Raw genomic sequence first — 19,851 nt, forward strand, 5'->3', positions numbered from 1 at the left:
TTGAAAAATAAACTATAAGAAAGCATTCTCTCATTTTAAAAATTCATTTTAATTCATTTTAATTTCATTCATTTTAATTTTCACCCCTTCTGATCTGGATTGAAAACAAAGATGTAAATCTGTGGTACAGAGGGGTCAGAAACACTGAAACACTTTCTCTACTTAGCAAAAGTGAATGAAGTATGTGCTCATATTCCTGACACTGAATTTGGTCACAGTCATTACGGTTGGAAAAGACCACTGAGATCATCTAGTCCAACCACTGACTCGCCACCACCATGCCCACTAATCATGTCCCTAAAACTTCACATCCCTAAGACTTCTAAGATGAAGCCGTTTACCTAAGTTAGCATTTGCAGGTTTTCCCTGAAAGCAGAGCTGTGTGTTTTCGAGACATGGCCGCATGAAGCCTTAAGCAACTTGGTCTGATCTTAGGTTTGAGCCGGGTCTTGGGTTAGAGACCTCCCACGGTCCCATGAGAGGGAACTGACTGCCCAGTGAGGCTGAGTCAGTCCTCAGGTCAGCTCAGGACAGATAGCATTTCTCAATGGGGATGTCTCAGATGAGCAGCAAAAGCAGTTCCTACCCTCTAAGACCCACGTTCTGGGAGAAATATTGCTGAGATTTATGGGGGGGGGGGGGGGGATGGAAAAAAAAAAAAATTGGATATTTCCTTGAAAATGCCCAGTAATGCAGTTTATTGCCCTTTGGCATATTGCAGAGCTGAGCTTCCAGCAGGCTGAGGTAGACTCCTTCATGTGGAGTTAATAGCATGAAATGCTTCTGTGTTGTTTTTGAGCAAATGGTGAGGGGACTTTTCAGCTGGAGCGTGCAAATCTAAGATGTAAATGTGCATCCTATCCCCTTTGCAAGCTGAACCTCTGGAGACAGCCTCTGGCTTATCACAGAGCAGGCAGAAAGGTCTATCAGAAAATATATTCCATTACTTCTGTTCCCACTAGTTCTTCTTCAGATAGTCACTTTAACCAAAGTGGTTGGCCTCCTTCAATGAAAACCCTGCAGCTTTTAGCACTAGAAAGAATAATTCTTAATACTGTAAACTAAGGCATGAAAACTACGGTTCTATTTATAGCTCTGATTTCCTCTAAATAGATCAGAGGCTAAACATGACATTATGGAGTGGAAAGATAAAGTTATTTATATTTTTTCCCCATGGTGCTATTCAGCAATAGAGCATACAAAGAAGAGACTGCTGTGGCAACCACCTCATGAACCAACCTGTCTAGAAAGGTCGTCAAGCATCTTCAACTGTAGAATGCGATTTTAACGTGTGTATATATATAAAGGGAAAGCACACAAACGTATTAGTAGTCCCAGTAACTTGTAGTTAGCGTTCTGCAGTCTCATGCCACAAGCAGAGGGAAAAGTGTAGGGGCATTGAATCTAAAGCAGGCAGGAGCCAGGTGTTCAGGTAAGTTCACCAACTGTGCCAGCTCTGCTGTCACAAGAAATGCTCTCACATCTATACATACAAGGCTGCAGAGAAGTCTTTGCAAGCCAAGCACTCAGCTTCATAACCCTGCCTTGTTCAGCACTAAGCAGCACTACCTGCACTGTTGCTCAGACTTTTTTGTATGCTTTCTTTATACCCTGACAGGACCCTCTGCTGCTGTACTGTGAGGGCAGCCAGTATTTGCTACTTACTTCAGGGGGGTGTATCTTGTTATTATTGCATGGATTGTATAATTGAGGCAAGGTATGAAAATGTCAGCTCTGGACATGACTCACCTGAAAAAAAAAACTGAAATGTGCTGGAAAAATTAATAATAGATCTATCAAAGCCCTTGAGAGAAAAGCTTCCTCAGCTCTTTTCTCACCAAAATGTGCTGATTTCCCTAATTGCATCTCAATTAAGCAAATCATACATCTCAGCAGCAGAACTTGTCCAAGATTATATTTTTTTTTCCCAGGATTAGTTATCCAATGAATATTAAAAGCGTATTTTTAGTAGTGGAAGCTGGAAAGGCTGAAGACGTAGTTAACCTTATGCTTCAGATTTTAAGCAGTTTAATTGCATATAAGGAGACCTTAGAGGATACAGGCTGGTATCCTGTGTTCCCTGTAGTAAATTTTTGCTGTTCAGTGGGGTGGGCACCTTGCCAGTAAGGAGGGTAGACTGCCTTCTTTTCAGGTGGTTCCTGTTGCTGCTGATGGTTTGTCTGCACTCCTAGAAGAGCTAGAGCTACCCTAGTTATCTTTAGTTTGGCATTGTCCAAACAGAGATAGCAATTTGTCTGCATCACACAGGGTTCAGCATGGGCTAATTTCCCCTCTTTTTGCATATTTCTCTTTAACAAGAAAAGCTTACCATCACCTACACAGCTTCTTCAGATGAAAAGCCAAATGTGGAGCGAGTCTGCCCCATGGCATAGCATAACTGGGCAGCTTGGCCCTGGCCCTTGCCTCCAGCTTGGGGTGTGTGTGGTTCTGCTGCTCCTTTCTGCCAGATCTCATCTACCTCCACTGGCATGGAGGTCAAAGCCACCTCTACCCAGGCTCCTCCAAGGACACAGGGACATTGTCATTTTCTGGCCCACCATCCATGATTTGATTGCAAAGAGAAACTGAACATTTTCTAGTCTCTAAGGATATTTAATCTGGAAATCTTCCTCAAGTTATTCAGCCTGTCCATGACCAGGATGAGCTCTCTGTTAACCCTGTCAGTATGCACCCTGAAAACTGATTTGATTTCAAGTAGTTCCCACTCCGGAGACCACTCTGAAGTGTGAGACCAGAGCTTTAGTTCGGCAAGAACAGTAATCAAAGGCATAGGGGATATTGTAATACATGGTATGAGGACACATTTTTTAACCTGTTGTGCAAGTTCATCGTTTCTCTTCCAATAGCACAAGGAAAACAGAAAGTCTCACCAAGTCTCACATGTTTGAGCTGAGTTCTGTGTCTCTTTTACACACTGCTTATTTTAAACATAAAAGATTTGTGCAGCTGTTTTTTTCAAGATGTTATACTGGCAGCTTTCTGTGTGGTTTACAAGTTGTTTTGGAAATATTCTGCTAGGTTATAGTGGTTATTTTTAAAAAGCTTTGTGTTTAGCATCCTGAAGAGTTACCTTCCTGTTCTCCTTGCAAACATTTTCATTTTCAGCCTTTAAACCAATGGGACTGCAGGGGAAGCCTTTCGGAAGTAATCTGTCTGGATCTTGTGAGCTTTGTTAATCCTCACTTTGTTTTTTTTCTCCTTATTTTTCACTCCTAACATGCAGAATAAATAATGTTCATGTAATCATAGCTAGAGACTATGCATGCTGTTCTAAGACAATGTCCTACCCTCCTCTGCTTGGTACCTAGAACATAGCTCAAAAAAGCTTGCTTGTTTTAAAAGAGCAGCTCTAAATCTGTACCCATAATACTAGTGCACAGGGTCTGCAACATGAAGGTGTTAAAAAGCTTAGTAAACAAGTATTTAGGCTTGTAAATGATGTAAATAAGAGGTGCTTACAGTAATTTGAGGGCAGCAAGGACCCTGAGAGTCAATAAGAATACAATCTACCTCACCGAATACTTTAATCTGAAGATCATCTTCAACCAGACTGGCATTTAGACAGCATTGCTGCCCTTGGAAACAGAGATACCATCTTTCCTTCTATTGCCTGCCCATCTGATGTCATCCATTTCAGAGCCCCTTTCTTCATCCCAAACCTTTGAAAGTGAGGTCTTTCGCCTCCCTTCCTGGAAGTCTCTCATGCAGAATGTGGTTCTGGTTCAGATGACTTCCTTTAAAATGTTTAGAAAACTTCCTTTTTCTATATGATTAACCTCAGCTTTAAAGTACTTCATCATGACGTATCTCAGAGCCAGAGAAATAAACTTTTCACCACGGTAAGTGGGGAAAAAAATGGTGCTTGATAAAATGCATACATACTGTAACATGTGCTTTTGTCAAGATTATCTATACAGCATCAAAAGCCCCAGAATTTCAGACAGTAGTGTCCTTCAAGGACTCTGCAAGGCTACATCTACAACTCTGGGTAATCTCATGCTGCCATCTAGTCATGGGAAGCAGTCCTGGATCTTCCCAGTCTCTGGCTGAAGGAACACTGCAAACCAGGAATGAAATTTCTACCATCTTCAAGAAGCTAATTTGAGCACTGCAGAAGAAACACGAAGTGAAGACCTGACAAGTAAGGCAAGTGCTTTGAATCTTGACAGCCATTCACCAGATAGATTGCACCATGCTCTTAATCCCTGACAGGATGGGCAGTGCCCTGGGCCTGTTCACCATAAGTACTTGTAAGCAAAGAACTGGTGAGCTGTGGCACTGTTCTTCTAGCAGAGCTAGCTATTCTTGAAGTGCCCTTGAGGGTCTGAAATATGCTCTCAGCTCCTGCTGAAATACATTTCACAATAAGGAGGAAACAGCTAAAAGGCCGTAGCGCATTTCTGCTCAAAGATCCTGCAACCAGAGACAATAAGTCTAGACAGCAGCAGCAGTTTATGCTGAACTGAAGGCATAAAATCCAGGTGTGCACCGAGGTACTGCCCCTATGCTTGGGAGAATATGGATGAGTCAAAGCATGATGCAGCCAAGACCCCTGTGGCTGTGAAATGTGAGGACAGTCCATTTTCTTAGCAATAGTATGCAGTGAAACTGTGCACTTTGCAAAGCATCCCCTTCACTCCATTCAGCTTTGGTGTGAGAAAACTGTGGAGGCCTGCATTTCACACCTTCTTTTTTTTGGCACTGCATATTCAAAATTTCATTCTGCTTCATACAGTTATATCTTGTGAGGAACAAAGTTGAAAGGCAGATTGTTCTTAGACTCTAGACCCAAGCTCATTAACACTTTATTATTTTCATAATTCATTAGCTTCACTTTCACAGGAACTGCCACCAGCAGTGAGTTTTTTCATCATGGCCAAAATAGATTAAACTCTGTAGGATACCATAACATTGTAATCCTATGAGAAAGCATCAGTTGGATGCACAACAGAAGACTCTGGAAGAAGTCCAAAACAGCGAAGTTTCTGCTCTTTCTTGTTGAGGAAAAAAAAAAAGAAAACACAGCAAGACAGAAAAACAGCCAACAGCTTCATGAAGGAGTCACTAGGAAAGACAAGAAAGACAAATTAGGTCTGGGTTGCACAAGACAGTCTAGAACTGTGTAATAGAGAAAAGAATGCATCTTAGACATGGAAAAAATGAAAGAAGCAGTGAAGATGAAAAGGCCTTGAAACAGATAAATATTGACAGTGCCTTCAAGAAAACAGATCACATGGTACCTACGAGAAAGTCTTCAAAAAGTAAAACAAGAAGCAGTGTCAGGGACACATAAAGGAACTTGCAGACAGAGCTGTTGCAGAAAGACATCATGAACACCGTAACTTCTGCCAATGTAATCTAAATGTTCTGCCCTCTAGCTAAAACTCTTTCACTTAATACCACCACCACCTAGTGCATGAATAAGAGACAGAAGGTCTCAGGGTGCCAGAGAAATGATGTGAAGTTGTTATGTCATGCTTTATTTCAGTAAAGCAAGACAGTTCTGCAAGCAGGGTATGTGCATCTGCTCCTGCCACCAGCCATGTTTATGACTTACCCTGGAGGCACAGGAACATCAGAGTCTGGAAAGATGGTTGGTACCCTCTGCCTTGGAGTGATCCTGTGTTTCCAGAAAGAGGAGAAGGGTTGAAGGCAGCAGGACAAGCAGGAAAGCCAGCCAGAGTTGTTTGTTGCCAAGTCAGTGCAAGGCATGACATGGCAACAAGGGCATCAAGCAAGGGACATCAAAGGAAACACCAGTGAAAGGTATGGTTAAAAGACTGTGGAGTTATCATCTTAAATTTTAGAAGAGTGATTAAAATATGGAATCACTCCCATGATAGCAAATCTCTCAGTTTCCAGAATCTGGAAAAATAAGAGATAGATCTCAAGCACATGGAGGCAAGACTTTAGAGATGGTTGTGTTCTCAGCAGTCCCATGTCAGCACATGTCAACACAACTGCTGTTAAATATGGAACTCAAATCTTTGAATTCAGATGCCTCTGAAGGGTTACACAGAAATCAAAAGCAGTGAATGGGACTCTAAGAGCTCCATTAGAGAAGAAGAAACAGAGGTAATTGGGTCCCATGAGCCTGCATAAGCAGTAAGAAGAGAGGAAATTGTCCATGTGACCAGAACAACGGGACTTGCAAATGCAAATCTGCAGGGAAAAATCAAAGGGAAGAGGAAGGCAGAATGCCCAGGGACAGTATGACTCAAAAACATCATCATCTCAACAGAGAAATGATGGGGAGCTAACGAGAAAAATAAACTTGTGGACAAATTCTAGTCAGTGCAAAAAGGTGACATTCTAAAGAGTATGCTGGTGAAGTGAAAGGAAAGATGAATCAGTCACAACTATTTATAGCAGTTCATAACCTGGCTTTGTCCTGCTTACTTACTGAGTAAGCAAAGGGCAGAAAACAGAGCGCAGTCAACAAAGAACCATTAATGTATGCTATTAATGCTTTCATCACCCCCAAGATGTTACCATTGTCATAACTTTGTTTTTGCCTACTCAAAACTGAACACTCATCTCCATATTTCATCTTTGTTTTCCTGGAGGTGACTTCTTTCAGTGTGCTTCTAAGTAGGTAGAATTTAAAATCCCTTGACAAGGGCTGGAGCATCTCTCCTCTGAAGAAAGACTGAGGGAGCTGGGCTTGTTTAGCTTGAAGAAGAAAAGACTCTGGGGAGACCTCATTGAGACATTCCAGTACTTGATGAGAGCTTATAAGCAGAAAGGTGAGCAATTTTTTACATAATCAAATTGTGACAGGACAAGGGAGAATGTCTTGAAACTATAAGAGAGGAGATGTGGGTTAGATGTTAGGAAGAAACTCTTCTCTCAGAGAGTGATGAGGCAGCGGCACAGGCTGCCCAGGTTAGCTGTGGATGCCCAATCCCTGGAGGTGTTGAAGGCCAGGCTGGATGGGGCCGTGGGCAGCCTGAGCTGGTGGGCGGGCAGCCAGCCCACGGCAGGAAGTGGGAACTCAATTATCATTAAGGTCCCTTCCAACCTAAGCCATTCTAAGATTGTGAACCTCTGGCTCACTGAACCCACCCTCTGTTTGCTATTGCTTTCATCATGTTCTTGTCATCTTGCCACTTGGTGAGTGGTAGAGGTTTTTTAGTTCTTTGTGTGCTCTGGGTGTATTTTGTGAGCCCAAGAAGGATGAATTTTGTGCCTGCAGCTTTCAGCAGGATTACACCAGGCTGGCAGAAAAGTGGCTGCTTGTAGCTTTGGCAAAATCATAAGTTCCTTTACGTGATAGTGCCATGATTCCTCCCTAAGCAGCAGTGCTCATGTCAGAGAAGCATTCCCAGCTCCTCACAGTGTGTCCTCAGCCAGTGAAAAGCACCAACACCTCCCTGCCTATCCTCTCCACAGGGAGCCCTGAGTCTGTGCCCAGCAGTTAGTAGAGCCCTTTGGGTCTCTGTACCATGAATTCTTTTATCATTAGGCTGCTTTGGCTATATAGTGCCTGGTGATTAGTGGTGTTTAGTGCTGTTTAACTAAATATGGAAGAAGTTGTAACAGTAAAGTGACAAGGCATTTTTATGTGGATGCTCCTCAGTCACTGAGGGGCTTGATCTAATCTTTTGGTTAAAATTCAGGCTCCTAAATGACAGTTTTCTGGCACAGAAACAATCATGGGTCCAAATCTGAACAATCTGCTCATGTTTGTAAACACAAACAGGTGCAGCTTACATCCACCTGCAACTTGGGATGCCAAAGTGAACATGTGGTTCTTCACAGAACAAAGTCCTTAGAACCGGTGTCTGCACAAAGGGCTTTCTTTAATCGCTGGAAGTTTGAGTGAGTTCAGAGACTCTTGGGTTTTGGTTAGTTCTCTGGAACAGCACTGAGTTTTTTGTCTTTATTTTAGTTTCCTGTGTTAGAGCTGCAAAGCAGATGTATTTCAAACAACTGAAATTGCTTTTTGTAGATGTTTAATGAAAATCCCTGACTGCAGCGTGTCTCTTACTGAACCAAAAAGAAAAAAAAAAACAACTTGCCAGGCATTTTTTTCCCAGTTGTGAGAGAAATGTAAGGGAAAAGGATTGTTTTTCCCAAAGTACATTTGAAAACCCACATTGCTATGGTCTGAGTGCTCACAGCAAGGCTGATCCCTTCATGCTGATCCAGCACACACTGGTGTTAAGAACAACTTCTGAGAATTGTGCCTTACAAAAAATGCCTGCATTGTTACAGTCAGCACAAAATGGGAACCTACAGGGCCTGGGCTAGGACAAAGGGAGAAGTAAAAGAAGGAAATGCCTTGTTTGGGGAATGAGCTGTGAGGCTGAACAAAAGGGACGAGGCTTGAGCATTTCCTCCCTATGGGAATCTCTGCTCGTGGGACAAGTGTCTCTCTGCCCACCCACAGGTGGAGTGGGAGACAGATGAATGTCTCCCCTTCCACAGATGCTGAAGGCATCTCACCTTTTAGAGGAACTGGTAACCATGCAGGGCAATGAGCTGGAGAGTCTTCCCAGGGCTGTGACTCATGGACACTGAAGAAGCTGACACCACAGCTGAGGTCGATGCCCACAGCTGAGCTGCAGCCCAGGAAGCAGAGCCAAGGGCAGTGCGAGGCAGCTGCAGTGCAGGATACAGGTTGCAGGTGCAAGGATGGGCGCTGCAGATGGAGCCTGCAGATCCATCATTTTCTGCCTGCCCTGGGTTATCTGTCAGCGTGAACTTTTCTCCACTGCTCAGGGAACTTTTTTTCTAGTTTAGCAGCCCAAATCTGTGTAACAGTGTGAAATCTGGCCTGCACAATTCCATAGTGTGCTTCTCCAAGGAAGGTCATCCCAGGAAGCTCTGCAGCATGCTGTGGGTTCTATTTTGCCACCTGGAGGAAAGTGCTGTTGCTATGTAACACAAAGGAGGGAGAAGACAGGGGAGATAACATCAGTGCATTTTTGTCTATTCAGACCAAAACAGATTGCAGCATGGAGACCTGCAAGGATAGCCCATACACGCAGAAGATCTCCAGTTCCTTGGATATAAGTGGACTTGTAATTAAGCACTAGGCTGTGACCTGTTGTTTCTCCCCATTGTTTCTGTTACTGTCACAATGTTCCAATGTCTTGAGGCAACCATTCAGGGAACCCGGCTGTGTTTCCCCAAAGAACACCCTTGTGCTTGACTGTCTGAAGCCACTTCCTTACGCTCCTTATTATTCAGTGCAAAGGCTGGGCAATCACAGAGTGTAAGATGTGTGAAATAAACCCACCCAACTTTCTTTACCCTTCAGCTTAAAGAATACAGTTGCTGACTATCTTTTTTGTTTTTCATCAGTCCTGTATCTAGAAGGATCTGTCCTTGTATTCGAGGATGTCTTCAAGCTGGTTGCCTTCTACTGTGTCAGTAGGTGAGTTGGATTCACTGCTTCCATTCTCCCCTCTGGATTGCCTTTGCCCACATGCCTTTCCAACAGCACAACCACCTCTGTCCATGAGTTTGCTGGAAGCTCTGTCTGAGAGAAGGCAATGGAGCTGCATCCATAAAGGAGCCAGGCACAGGACAGGCTGGCAGAAGGTTCCCGGGTGAGCCAGGAACATCTACACGCACCTGGCAGTGACTTGGTCAGCCTGCTGGCTGACTGTTTGTGGAAAAATACAACAGCTTAGGCTGGAAGTGACCCTACAGATTATGGAGTTCCAACCTGCTAAATGGGCTGCCTGGGATTGTTGGAGAGTCTCAAACAGGAGACTCAAAGCAATTAGTCACCTCTTCTGGTACACCCAAGGAGAGTTCTTCTAAAAAAAATCCAGTTCTTTAACCAAAAAATGTGAAGTGACATAGAGCAGACCTTGCATGCTCACTCAGTGCAACAATACCAAGTGTAGTGGGTATGGAGATGAGAAAGACCTTTGCAGTCATCCTTATTAGAGTAAGGTTTGATCACCAGCTGATGAGTCCCTCTGTGTAATTAAAACTGAGCATCTGCAGGCTCATCTAATCTGCGTGTCTGTGCCAAGCACATTGCAGCAGTACCTGCACACCCTGCCTGGTCTGTCCCTGCTTTAGCAGGCCTGGTTTTGAGCTGGACATAATCCTTTGGTCTTCCTTAAAAAGACTTAGATAACTCTTAAAACAGTTGTTTCAGTGTAAGAGAGGAGAGTAGACTCAGGATATGCTTACAGGGCAGTTGTGTGAGTGTCTTGTTCAGCTTACACAGTAGCAGTGCTCTATCTATGATATGATGCAGCATACTCAGCTTACCCAGCCAGGGACTTGCACTATTCTGGGGGCTGCCTCTGCAGCTAGCTATGTTCTACTGCCGGAGCAGCGCCCCTGCTGCACCCATGGAGCCAAGCTGGTCAATGAAAAGTTATTTAGATATCTAGATAGATATAAACCCTACAGAATAGGCAGAAAGTACCCTGAGCCCCACACAAATGATTTTTGTCTTAGCAAGGGAGCGTACAGGAATGGAGCATTTCCATTCAAATGGCCTGTGGGAGGGAAGAATCTGCTCACCTCTGCTTTCCTGCAGAGAGGATCATGGATTGAGAATGAATCCAAGAAAACCAGAAAAGCTTTTCTATCAGTTCCTGTCACTGCTGAATGCCAAATACGTATTCTGACAGTTCAAGTTATTTCTTAGCGTGCTTTTGAAAGACAAGACGAGTGGGGAGTCATTTCCTGACAGAAACAGGGAATAAAAACACTGCTTTGGCTCTGCCCTGCTCTTCCCTGGCAGCTTGTAGAAGCTCTCCGTAATAATGAGTGGAGAGGCTGCTCTCAGGGCTGTAGTAAACACTCAGCTACAAATAGCTGGAAACAGATTATCAGGCCTCTCAGGCTCCTTCCAAAGGAATGTTTGGCTTGTTCTTCCATGATGACTAAATTACCTTACATCACAAAAATTACACCTATAAGCAACAGGCTTGTTTGAAAGCTGCCTACCCTGTAAATAAAATCACATTTTTTTTCCTATTAGCTTAATGTCTTCATATTTCCTGATTTTAGATGTGGTTTTCCAAAAACAAAACAAAACAAAACCAATAACAAAAAACACCCACAAACGACTCATGCATACAACAATAACAAAGAAAGGAGAAGGTCTGTGGAAATCCTCTTCCTCTTTTAAACCTGATATCTGTTGGTATCTGTCATGAAAAAAAAAGGAGGGTTAAAATCTGTTTATGTTGAATATCCCTGGTCTACTGATACATTATGGGGACTATTATTACCATCATTATTTTTTTTTAATTGAGGTAGGAAGAGGTTTAGCAAATTGTCACTGGGCAAGGGGCAAATATAAGCAGTTCACTGCCAGCCTGAAAGCTCCACTGAATTGTTTCAGATCCAAGGTGCATTTTAATGAAAGCCAGTTATCATCCTCTGAGAAACTGCATCTATTTGTATGGGAAGTTATTATTAACCCTGTGGTGTCCCCTAACATGATATTTGCTATGTTCAGAGGAGGAAGCCCCAGCAGTGGGGCACATAGCATCATTGCAGGAGCTGGCAATTGCTTCTGCACTCAGAGCAGCCCAGGTTGGCACAGTGCACACGATTCCTTGCTGGGCTCTGGTGACATTCAGTACCTTTCAGAATGGGACTGAAATCGTGTGCCAATTCTATCATTAAAGCAATGGTGAAATCTGGAGTTCCTAGCAATTGAGGGATTTATTCTTCCACTGGTTTTTCGCTATGTTTCCTTTTTTTGCAGGGATTTGCTACCCTTCACCCTGAAGCTACCACAAGCAATATTAGAAGCTCGTAGCTTTCAAGATCTTGAAATTATCTCTAGTCTGGGGATAGGTAAGTCCCTCAAAGCTGCCTGGGTTTCTCTGAGGCTTGTGACAACTACAGTGCCTCCCACAGACACAATGCAAAGGTGAATAGATAAGCTGTTGTCTTCAGAACAGGTGAGAAAGCCTGAATATGAGTGGGAAGACATTTGTTGTCTTTATGGAAGCACACTGAGAAAAAGAGGCCATGTCACTACACTTGGGCTTCTATGCAGAGTGTATAGAAGAGACTGCAGAGACTGAGACTCCTATTGCATAAGTTAGGGCATGAATTTCAGCAGCTGGAACAGGTGGCACAGCCTCTTAGGATAGCTTACACACACTTTAAGTAGTTGACATCAGGGGTATACAAAAAGAGGAAAACACCTTTGTAATTTCCCCTTTGGATACATGCAGACAGAGCTGACGGAAATGCAGTATTTTTGTATTTTGATATTTCTACTTCCTATCACTGATTTTCTAGCTGGTAGAGAAGTGTGTAGCATCCCAGCATGTTCTCCTGCCTCACGTTAATATGATACAGAATATTATTTTTAGAGACAGCACCAAATGAGCAAATTTTAGATCAGAAGTGTGCAGCTATGGAGTTGGGAAATGCACTTCTGTTAACTAAAAGCTCTCCTTCCTATTTCTTCCCATTAACTGCACTCCAGTTGAGATGGCTGTTACAGTCAAAAAAATGTCTCTTATGTTCCTTTGCATTTCAGTTTTCACTGAGCTGTTGAGAACAATGAAGCAATGCTGGAAGCAGAAGAGTTAGCTCACTCAGAGATACTCAAAAGAACACCTTGGGGCTTTCGGGATCTATTTTAGAATCTTCTGCATTAGATCTCCCAGAATGGATGGGCAAACCCCTCTGGTTTCAGTTCAGCCAGCTTCGTTGAATTTGGCCAAGCAGATTTGCCTCTGACACCCTCAGCATCCTCTATTTTGAGTATGTTCCAATTTTTAAATATGGGTGTTCAACCAGCAATTTGAAATAAGCTGCAAACTTATTACTGATTTTTATGGTTATAGCAAATGTAAACTTTTGGATTAAAACACAAAGCACATCATGATTGTCCAACCTTCTCTGTAAATAATCTGAGCCAACAGGGAAGGTCGTGTTTCTGGCAACAATCTCCAGCAGCTTCTGAAAGGAAAGATTAACTGAAGCACATGCACTGAAGCAGTGTTAGTTGTAGCCCTCTTCTGTCCTGTACACTGGTGGTCATAAAAATGGCGATGGCTGCAGGTTTGTCAGCCATAGGGCAGTGCATGCCAGAGAAGTTTCTGACAAGTGAGAAAAAATGTTATGTAGGGATTTTCTGGGAAACGATGGTAGTTTTTTGGGATGTCATGCCTCGGTGAGGCCAGAGGATGGAGTAAAGAATGGTGCTGTACGCTGGAACAAAATGTCATACAATGAAACAGTGCATGTTTCCCAGTGTGACTCTCCCAAAGGGAACTCATCATTGCTTGAAATTTTAATATGGTGATTTTTATTTATTTCAAATTGATGGGGGGACAGCGGAGGTTGAGAAGTGAAAATAAGATGTTTACCTGCAAGCTGGATTGTTCCACAGAGGATCTGGTTGCAACATATATTGTCAAAGAGGATATACTGCAGGTCCTCCAGCCTTGACTTTTCTGGTACAGAAAGTGTTTTACCAGAAGAATTAGCATGATTGCAGTGCACAGAGAGCATCTTCATAGAAGTGCCAAAGTCTTCAAACTCTTCAAATAACTTCTTAATCGGCCCTCCTGAGTGTAAGCTAAAGGAAGAACCAGGACAGCAACAGAAGTATCAGAATGCCTACAGCATGGCCTGGCTAGGGAGCACCTCTGTGAAGCAGCTGTGTAACCCTTGGTAAGACCACCACGGCCTCATTTGGACCCTCTCAGGCTGAGTGGAGCATCACATTCGCTTCACAGCATTTTATCCTTGGCCTCTACTGAGAAAAGTAACCAACTTCCCTTTTGTGGATTGGCTTACTCACCATTTCCTCAGCCCAGGAGATTCTGCAGCATTATATACTGACTTCCACTGCCCAGTATTTGCTGATACACAGAGGATTTAGGGCATTTAAAGGAAATCGTGACCCAGACAGTCTCGGATGTGAGGGGCTTGGCAGCATGCTGGTGTTGCATCTGTATGTCTGTTCCCAAGAGCTGCTGTTCCTGGTAACATTTCATTTTAAGTTTCTTTTCTCTCCTCCCTCTCACGGTGAGAGAGAATGAAAAACTCAACCTCCCAGAGAAGACATGGTGTTCTTAAACTTGAATTAACCATGGATACCAGCCTAGGCTGAGAAGGGATAACTCAACAATTTCAGCTGGATAAAAATGGAAGGGAAGAGCTAGTATCTAACTCTTAAAGTTGCAAGCTTGACACCAGGCATGCCGGAGTACTCTAGTTATCTGCATCTCTGTGTTTCCAGGATTTCACATTTTCCCCATGTTCTCATCCAGGGAATACCCTTAGAAGTTTTCCCCTTTTAGTTGGTCAGAAAACACAGTTTGCAGGAAACTGCAAACACTGTTTCCAGAAAAGGATCCTGAATTAGCAGCTCAAGGAATGATTATATGCAATCGGACCAGAAAGGCTTGAAAACACAGCTCTGGAGGAAGGGAAAAAACTTAAATATGTACTGGATCTGTTCAGAAGGCATAAAAACACTTCAAAATGTTTTAAAACAATTTATTGAAAAAACAAATTCTAATAAGAGGTTTGTAATGTATGGAAATGACATCTGGCATCTGAATCATCTTCCTTTCCCAGTCACAGCTGATGGTACCAACATACTGTTCTGTAGTCCTTCAGTATAAACCCTCATACATATGCAGTCTTTTGCACATCTTTCCTCTCTTATACCTGCAGGTGGGCGATCTTGAGGCAAGGTGCAAAACAGGGACCGGGCATGGCTATGGACAATGATTATCTGAGTTGCAGAAGTTCAAGATAAATGTTATCAGTCAAAGTAATATTAAATGATATAGCAAAGTCATATATTTCTGGTCTGGTTGTAGAGTAAAGTGGGATCAGAGCTCTATGCAGACCAGGATCTGCTACATGAGCATACTGTGGAACTTCAGCTGATGCTCCTGGTGCTTCCAGCAGATGTTGGATCCAGGCTGCAGGTCCCAGCCCCACAGCTTCCTGTAGCCCACAGGAGGGAAACTGCGCCTTCCTGCAGCCTTCACCCACTGTCTCTGCAATTTGGGCAGTGATCACTAAGCAAACCATAGACTCTTTTGCTCAAATAGGCATATTTACTGCTGTACCTTCCTGCTCACTTGGGACAGCATGAATAGCTCTCACTAGAAGAGTGTCTAAAAATCGCCAAGAATAATTCCTGTGGTGACCATTCTGATATCATCCCCTGGTTTGAAGTATCTCACATGCGCAAAGTATCAGCCCTTTTTTCACACAGTTTTGTGCAGAGATGTGAAAGAAGTGTACTATTTCTTTTAACAAATGTAGGACTTCCAACTACAGTTAGCAGTTAAAATTTTCTACAGGAGTTTTTTTTCATTCTTCTTTTCCTTCCCTCTCTTTTTTTGATTTTTGTCAGACTTTTGGGATTCCTCTTTAAACCACAGAACGAGCACAGAGGCGTTATCCCACCCTGCAACAGACTCTGCCCTCAGCACGGTCCAGGCAGACGGTTTGAGATCTACGCAGTGTGTCGCAAGTAGCACAAACCACTGCTCATGTGAAATTGAGCTGTCAATAGGAAATGACAGGCTGTGGTTCGTGAATCCTATTTTTATAGAAGAGTGCAGTAATCCTTTTCCTCCAGACTCACCTCCTCCCAAGGGCCATGCTGTGTGTTCCAGCCTGCCCGCTGCCACCACCACATCACCCCGCCGCCCCCCACCGCCCCCTCCACATTCTCACGGGCAGAAGAAGTCTACCCTGAAGCTCCCACGGGAACCCATGACGGCCTGTGAAGAAGCACAGCTTCTTCAGCCACTGGGCAAGAGCATCAAGGAAATGAAAACCGTGGGCGGTGATGGTGAGGAAGGGAAGCAAAGCTGCTCTGACAAGGAGCCATCAGCCGGCAGCCTCAAGAAGGGCCCCCAGCCTGCTGTGCCCCCGCGGAGGCGGCCATCTGAGAGGGCTGCAGAGGAGAACTGCACGGGTAAGCCTGCAAGTTGTGAAACACCAAAAAGGGAACAGGCTGAAGAAAAACAAGAGCTGGATACACAGAGCGAAGGTAAAAGGCTGTCGTGCAGGAAGGCTGCAGAAATGCCTGGAGAGGTTCCTGAGCAGGCTGTGTCACAGTTTCAGGAGGCAAAGCCCGAACCTGCAGAGAAGCAGTCCATGCCTGAGGTACAAAGTGATGCCACTGAGAAAGGAAAGTTGCCTCCTATCCCACCACCCAGAAGGAAGAGGCTTTCCCAGGCACCGCGGGTCCTCAGCTCCTGCCAGTCAAATCACATAACAGTGGTGGAGCAGCCTGCAGCCACAGCTCAAGCTCAGGGCACGGGCAGCTCAGCATCAGCAGCAGGCGCTGCCACTGGCACCAATGCTGAGACCGAACAGGGATGTGGCCACAAGTCTGTGAACTCAGCTGAACTGAAGGGCTCACACTTGTCCCTGGAAGGCCTGGGAGGCAGTGCTGCAGCCCAGACATCAGCATCTGAACCAGACTCCTACTCCACCAGCAGCACTGAGGATGACCTGGAGATGCTGGGTACTTTGTCTACTAAAAAGACACGCTCCATGATCTTGGGCAAGGCCAAGAACAGGCTGTCTTTTGTCAGCCTGTCCAACGTCTTCACAGTCTTTTTGTCTAATGATAGAAAGCTGCAGAAGAAGATAGTGGAGCTGGCACAGGATAAGGACTCATACTTTGGCAACCTGGTGCAAGACTACAGAGTGTACAGTCTGGAGATGATGGCAAAGCAGAGCTCCAGCACAGAGATGTTACAAGAAATCCGAATGATGATGACACAGCTGAAGAGTTACCTAGTACAGAGCACCGAGCTGAAATCTCTGATAGATCCAGCTGCCTACACTGACGAGCAATTAGGTATGTATTTATACTTTGCTAGTTCTTGGGCAGGATTTGGGAAGGTAAGGAGGGAAATGAGATAATATGGACACAGGTTCTGCTTTACAGAAATTATAAATCTGAGGGGTTGAATTGAAGTCTGCTCTGCTGTTCCAGCATTTCGAGAAGCAGCTCTAAAAACTAGGAGTCCATAAGGGGGAAAATTCTATTCTGAATTTTTTGAGAGAATGAGTTTAAGTAGAAGAGATACGTGTTTGTGTATGTGAGACATATATATGTATGTGGATACGCATATACATGTGTAAAAATATGCATACGTATATATAGGTATGGACACATGCACCAAAAGCTGTGCTCTGCATGACAAGCCCTTGCACTCTCCCATTGCCCTGGCTCCCTTCCCCAGGCTCTGTGATGAGGATGGAGAGCTCCTTGCTCGTGGTGTACAGATAGAGGGCTGGTTGCTATCCCACAAGGAGGGACAGACTGCAACCATTTGGCGTGGCAGGCTAGAGGAATCACTTGATCCAGGACTGCACAACTCAGCCTTGAGGCAGGGAAGAGCTGCCTGTTCCAAGACCTCTGCTGGCCCCAAAAATGCAGCATTCATGTCTCTATGCTAAATAAATTACTTGCCTTTGGGGAGGAAAAAATAATCCTTTCAGCCACTTGAGGGTGTTTCTTCAATGTGCTGTGAGGAATTATGTGCCAATTCCCTCCTTGCTTAAAAGTATGAACTGGCCTAAGTTTAACATACGTCCATGTGGGAACACACTAGGGCTGCAGGATCTCGATCCTCCAGTACAGCCAGAAAAAGCATTTACACACGTACTCTCACACTCTTTCGACTTAAAACTGTTTACTGAGAACCTGAGAACCAATGCCGAGCTATTTATGAGCTTCGTAAACTGGCCCAGAGAAAAATGGGAGCTGGAAGACCCCCAGCTCAGAACATGGCCAACGACCACGTCTCGTAGACCTGGGTGCCCAAGATACCTGCCGCTCCATTACGTGTTGGGATCCAGAGGTGATCAGCTGCTGGTCTCAGCAACCCCTGCTGGCTTCCTTTTCACCCAGCAAAGGCTTCAGGTGGCCCTGCAGCCTCTCTGGCAGAGTGAACCTGTGCCAGCCTCTGACATACCTCAGAGAGAGGAGCTGCTGTTTCACTTCATGTAAGACCTACAATATTTACCCTAGTAACACCTTTCTTGGAGACAGAGGGATTTTCAGCACAGGGAAGTCTGTCATTAATCTTGTTTAGGGAAGGTGGAAAGGAACCAGAAACAAGTGTCCTTTTTCTGCTTGGCAGAGCTGTGTGAGTGCAAGGATTACCTCACCTTCACACAGACATGCTTCATTAGATCCTGCACTGCTCATCTGCAGTTCCTTATCAGGACAGTGCAGCTCTGCCAGCCTAGGAGGTGTCTGTCTGCTCCTGAAGAGGACAGGGATCGCCACCACACAAGACTTACCATTCAAATCCCTCCTGCCTCAGGCTGATTTACTGGAATCCTTAAAATAGTTACACTTTGTATGCCTTCTGCTTCATTCCTCCCTGGCTGAGCAGATGGACTTATTTGGCAGTGACCTGTTTGCCACAGTGCAGGGGTTACAAATGATCCTTGCACTCCTGCTGGCCCTACTACTGGTTTCTAGGGTCTGGACAACAGACAAAAGGCACTTTCTCACAGTCTCTCCTGCTTCCTTTTCTCTCCTGCTGAATATTAAGCAAACGTTCAGCCCACACAACTTCCTCTTCTACAGGTGGCATAAGATTTGACTTAAATATCAGTAAATTAGAGTAACTTGAGCAGGAAGGGTGAGAGGAGGAGACTTCTGAGCAAATGTTGGTATCTTTCATGCTGGCCTTGAGCCTTTCCAGGACTTCTGGTGAGTACTGGTAATAAAATGTTTACTTTCTGAAATGTAAGTTCTGTTTCCTGCTCAAAGCTATACAACAGTACATGAATAACCACGTTTTTTTAGGAGTCTTACTGGCACCTCTACTCCAGTGTTGATTATTTACAATGGATTTTTGTGTTCTCCCTTCTCCGTGCAGATGTGATTGCTGAGACAGCTTTGTACAAATGTGTCCTGAAACCTTTAAAAGAAGCCATCAATTCTTACTTAAAAGAAATCCACAACAAAGATGGATCTTTACAGCAGCTAAAAGAGAACCAGCTTGTGATACAAAACACAACTACCACTGACCTAGGTGTAACGACCAGTGTACCTGAAAATGTTGTGCTGGACAAGATCCTTCACAAGTTCTCAACCATGCACAAGGCCTACTCCCCAGAAAAGAAGATTGGCATCTTACTGAAGTCCTGCAAACTCATCTATGACTCCATGTCTCAGGGAAACCCAGGTACAGCACTCCTACCCTGATGATACTCCTCACTGGTCTTTCCCCAGGTATCACAGGAGCAGGGTTTATGTTACAGTGTGGTAATAGAGTGGAGGTAGCAGTAATGGTCAGTGTGTTTGCTAACAGCTCTCCATAAGAACCTGCTTTGGCAGGGGGGTTGGACTCGATGATCTCTGGAGGTCTCTTCCAACCCCTACAATTCTGTGATTCTGTGATTCTGTGATAAGCTGTGTTCAGATTGGGCTGATTAGGTTCTGTGAAATTTTCAGCACTGATAACAGGTACAATATGTTTCTTGGTTAACTTCAAGCTCCATAACTCCAAAGTCTCAGCTTGTAGCAGTTTAATGGCAAACTCTAGGAATGGGTCTTTGAGAAATGTCTCTTGATTTGGCTCTGACAAAGTTTTGCCTAAATTGTGGAGGAGAAGCAGAATAGTTGTGCTGTATGTTACAAATTCCTGATGCTCCAGTAAATTTCATGAGCCACTGCTAAGCTTTTCTGGTGTGAGGAAGCCTTACTTAGACTTGAGGCCAACCGCTAAATGCACATGTTAAGCCCTTATCCTGCAGACAGGATGCATTTTTGCAGATAGACCAGTAAACACCATCCTCTATGAGCTTGCTTTGTCAATTTAGGAACTTTCTTCACATACTGGGGAGTGGATTACAAGCTGTGCACAACTTGGA

The 19,851-nt window shown here is 44.2% G+C and overlaps 1 protein-coding gene across 6 annotated transcripts in view; it reads left to right on the forward strand.

Annotated features, from left to right (window-relative positions):
* Nucleotides 1–19,851, forward strand: part of RIN3 (Ras and Rab interactor 3) — a 59,606-nt gene that overhangs the window by 24,364 nt on the left and 15,391 nt on the right. For 5 of the 6 annotated variants that reach the window (XM_048947865.1, XM_048947866.1, XM_048947869.1 and 2 more), the window contains 4 exons: nucleotides 9,331–9,403; nucleotides 11,714–11,805; nucleotides 15,350–16,813; nucleotides 18,855–19,163. In XM_048947865.1, coding sequence (XP_048803822.1) covers nucleotides 9,331–9,403; nucleotides 11,714–11,805; nucleotides 15,350–16,813; nucleotides 18,855–19,163 — 1,938 coding nt within the window. Of the gene's footprint in view, nucleotides 1–666; nucleotides 6,768–9,330; nucleotides 9,404–11,713; nucleotides 11,806–15,349; nucleotides 16,814–18,854; nucleotides 19,164–19,851 lie in introns of those variants that run through there. The other variant, XM_048947870.1, reaches the window with a different exon arrangement.

Source organism: Lagopus muta, chromosome 6 (assembly GCF_023343835.1).
Source record: "Lagopus muta isolate bLagMut1 chromosome 6, bLagMut1 primary, whole genome shotgun sequence".
In the NCBI taxonomy this organism is placed as follows: domain Eukaryota; kingdom Metazoa; phylum Chordata; class Aves; order Galliformes; family Phasianidae; genus Lagopus; species Lagopus muta.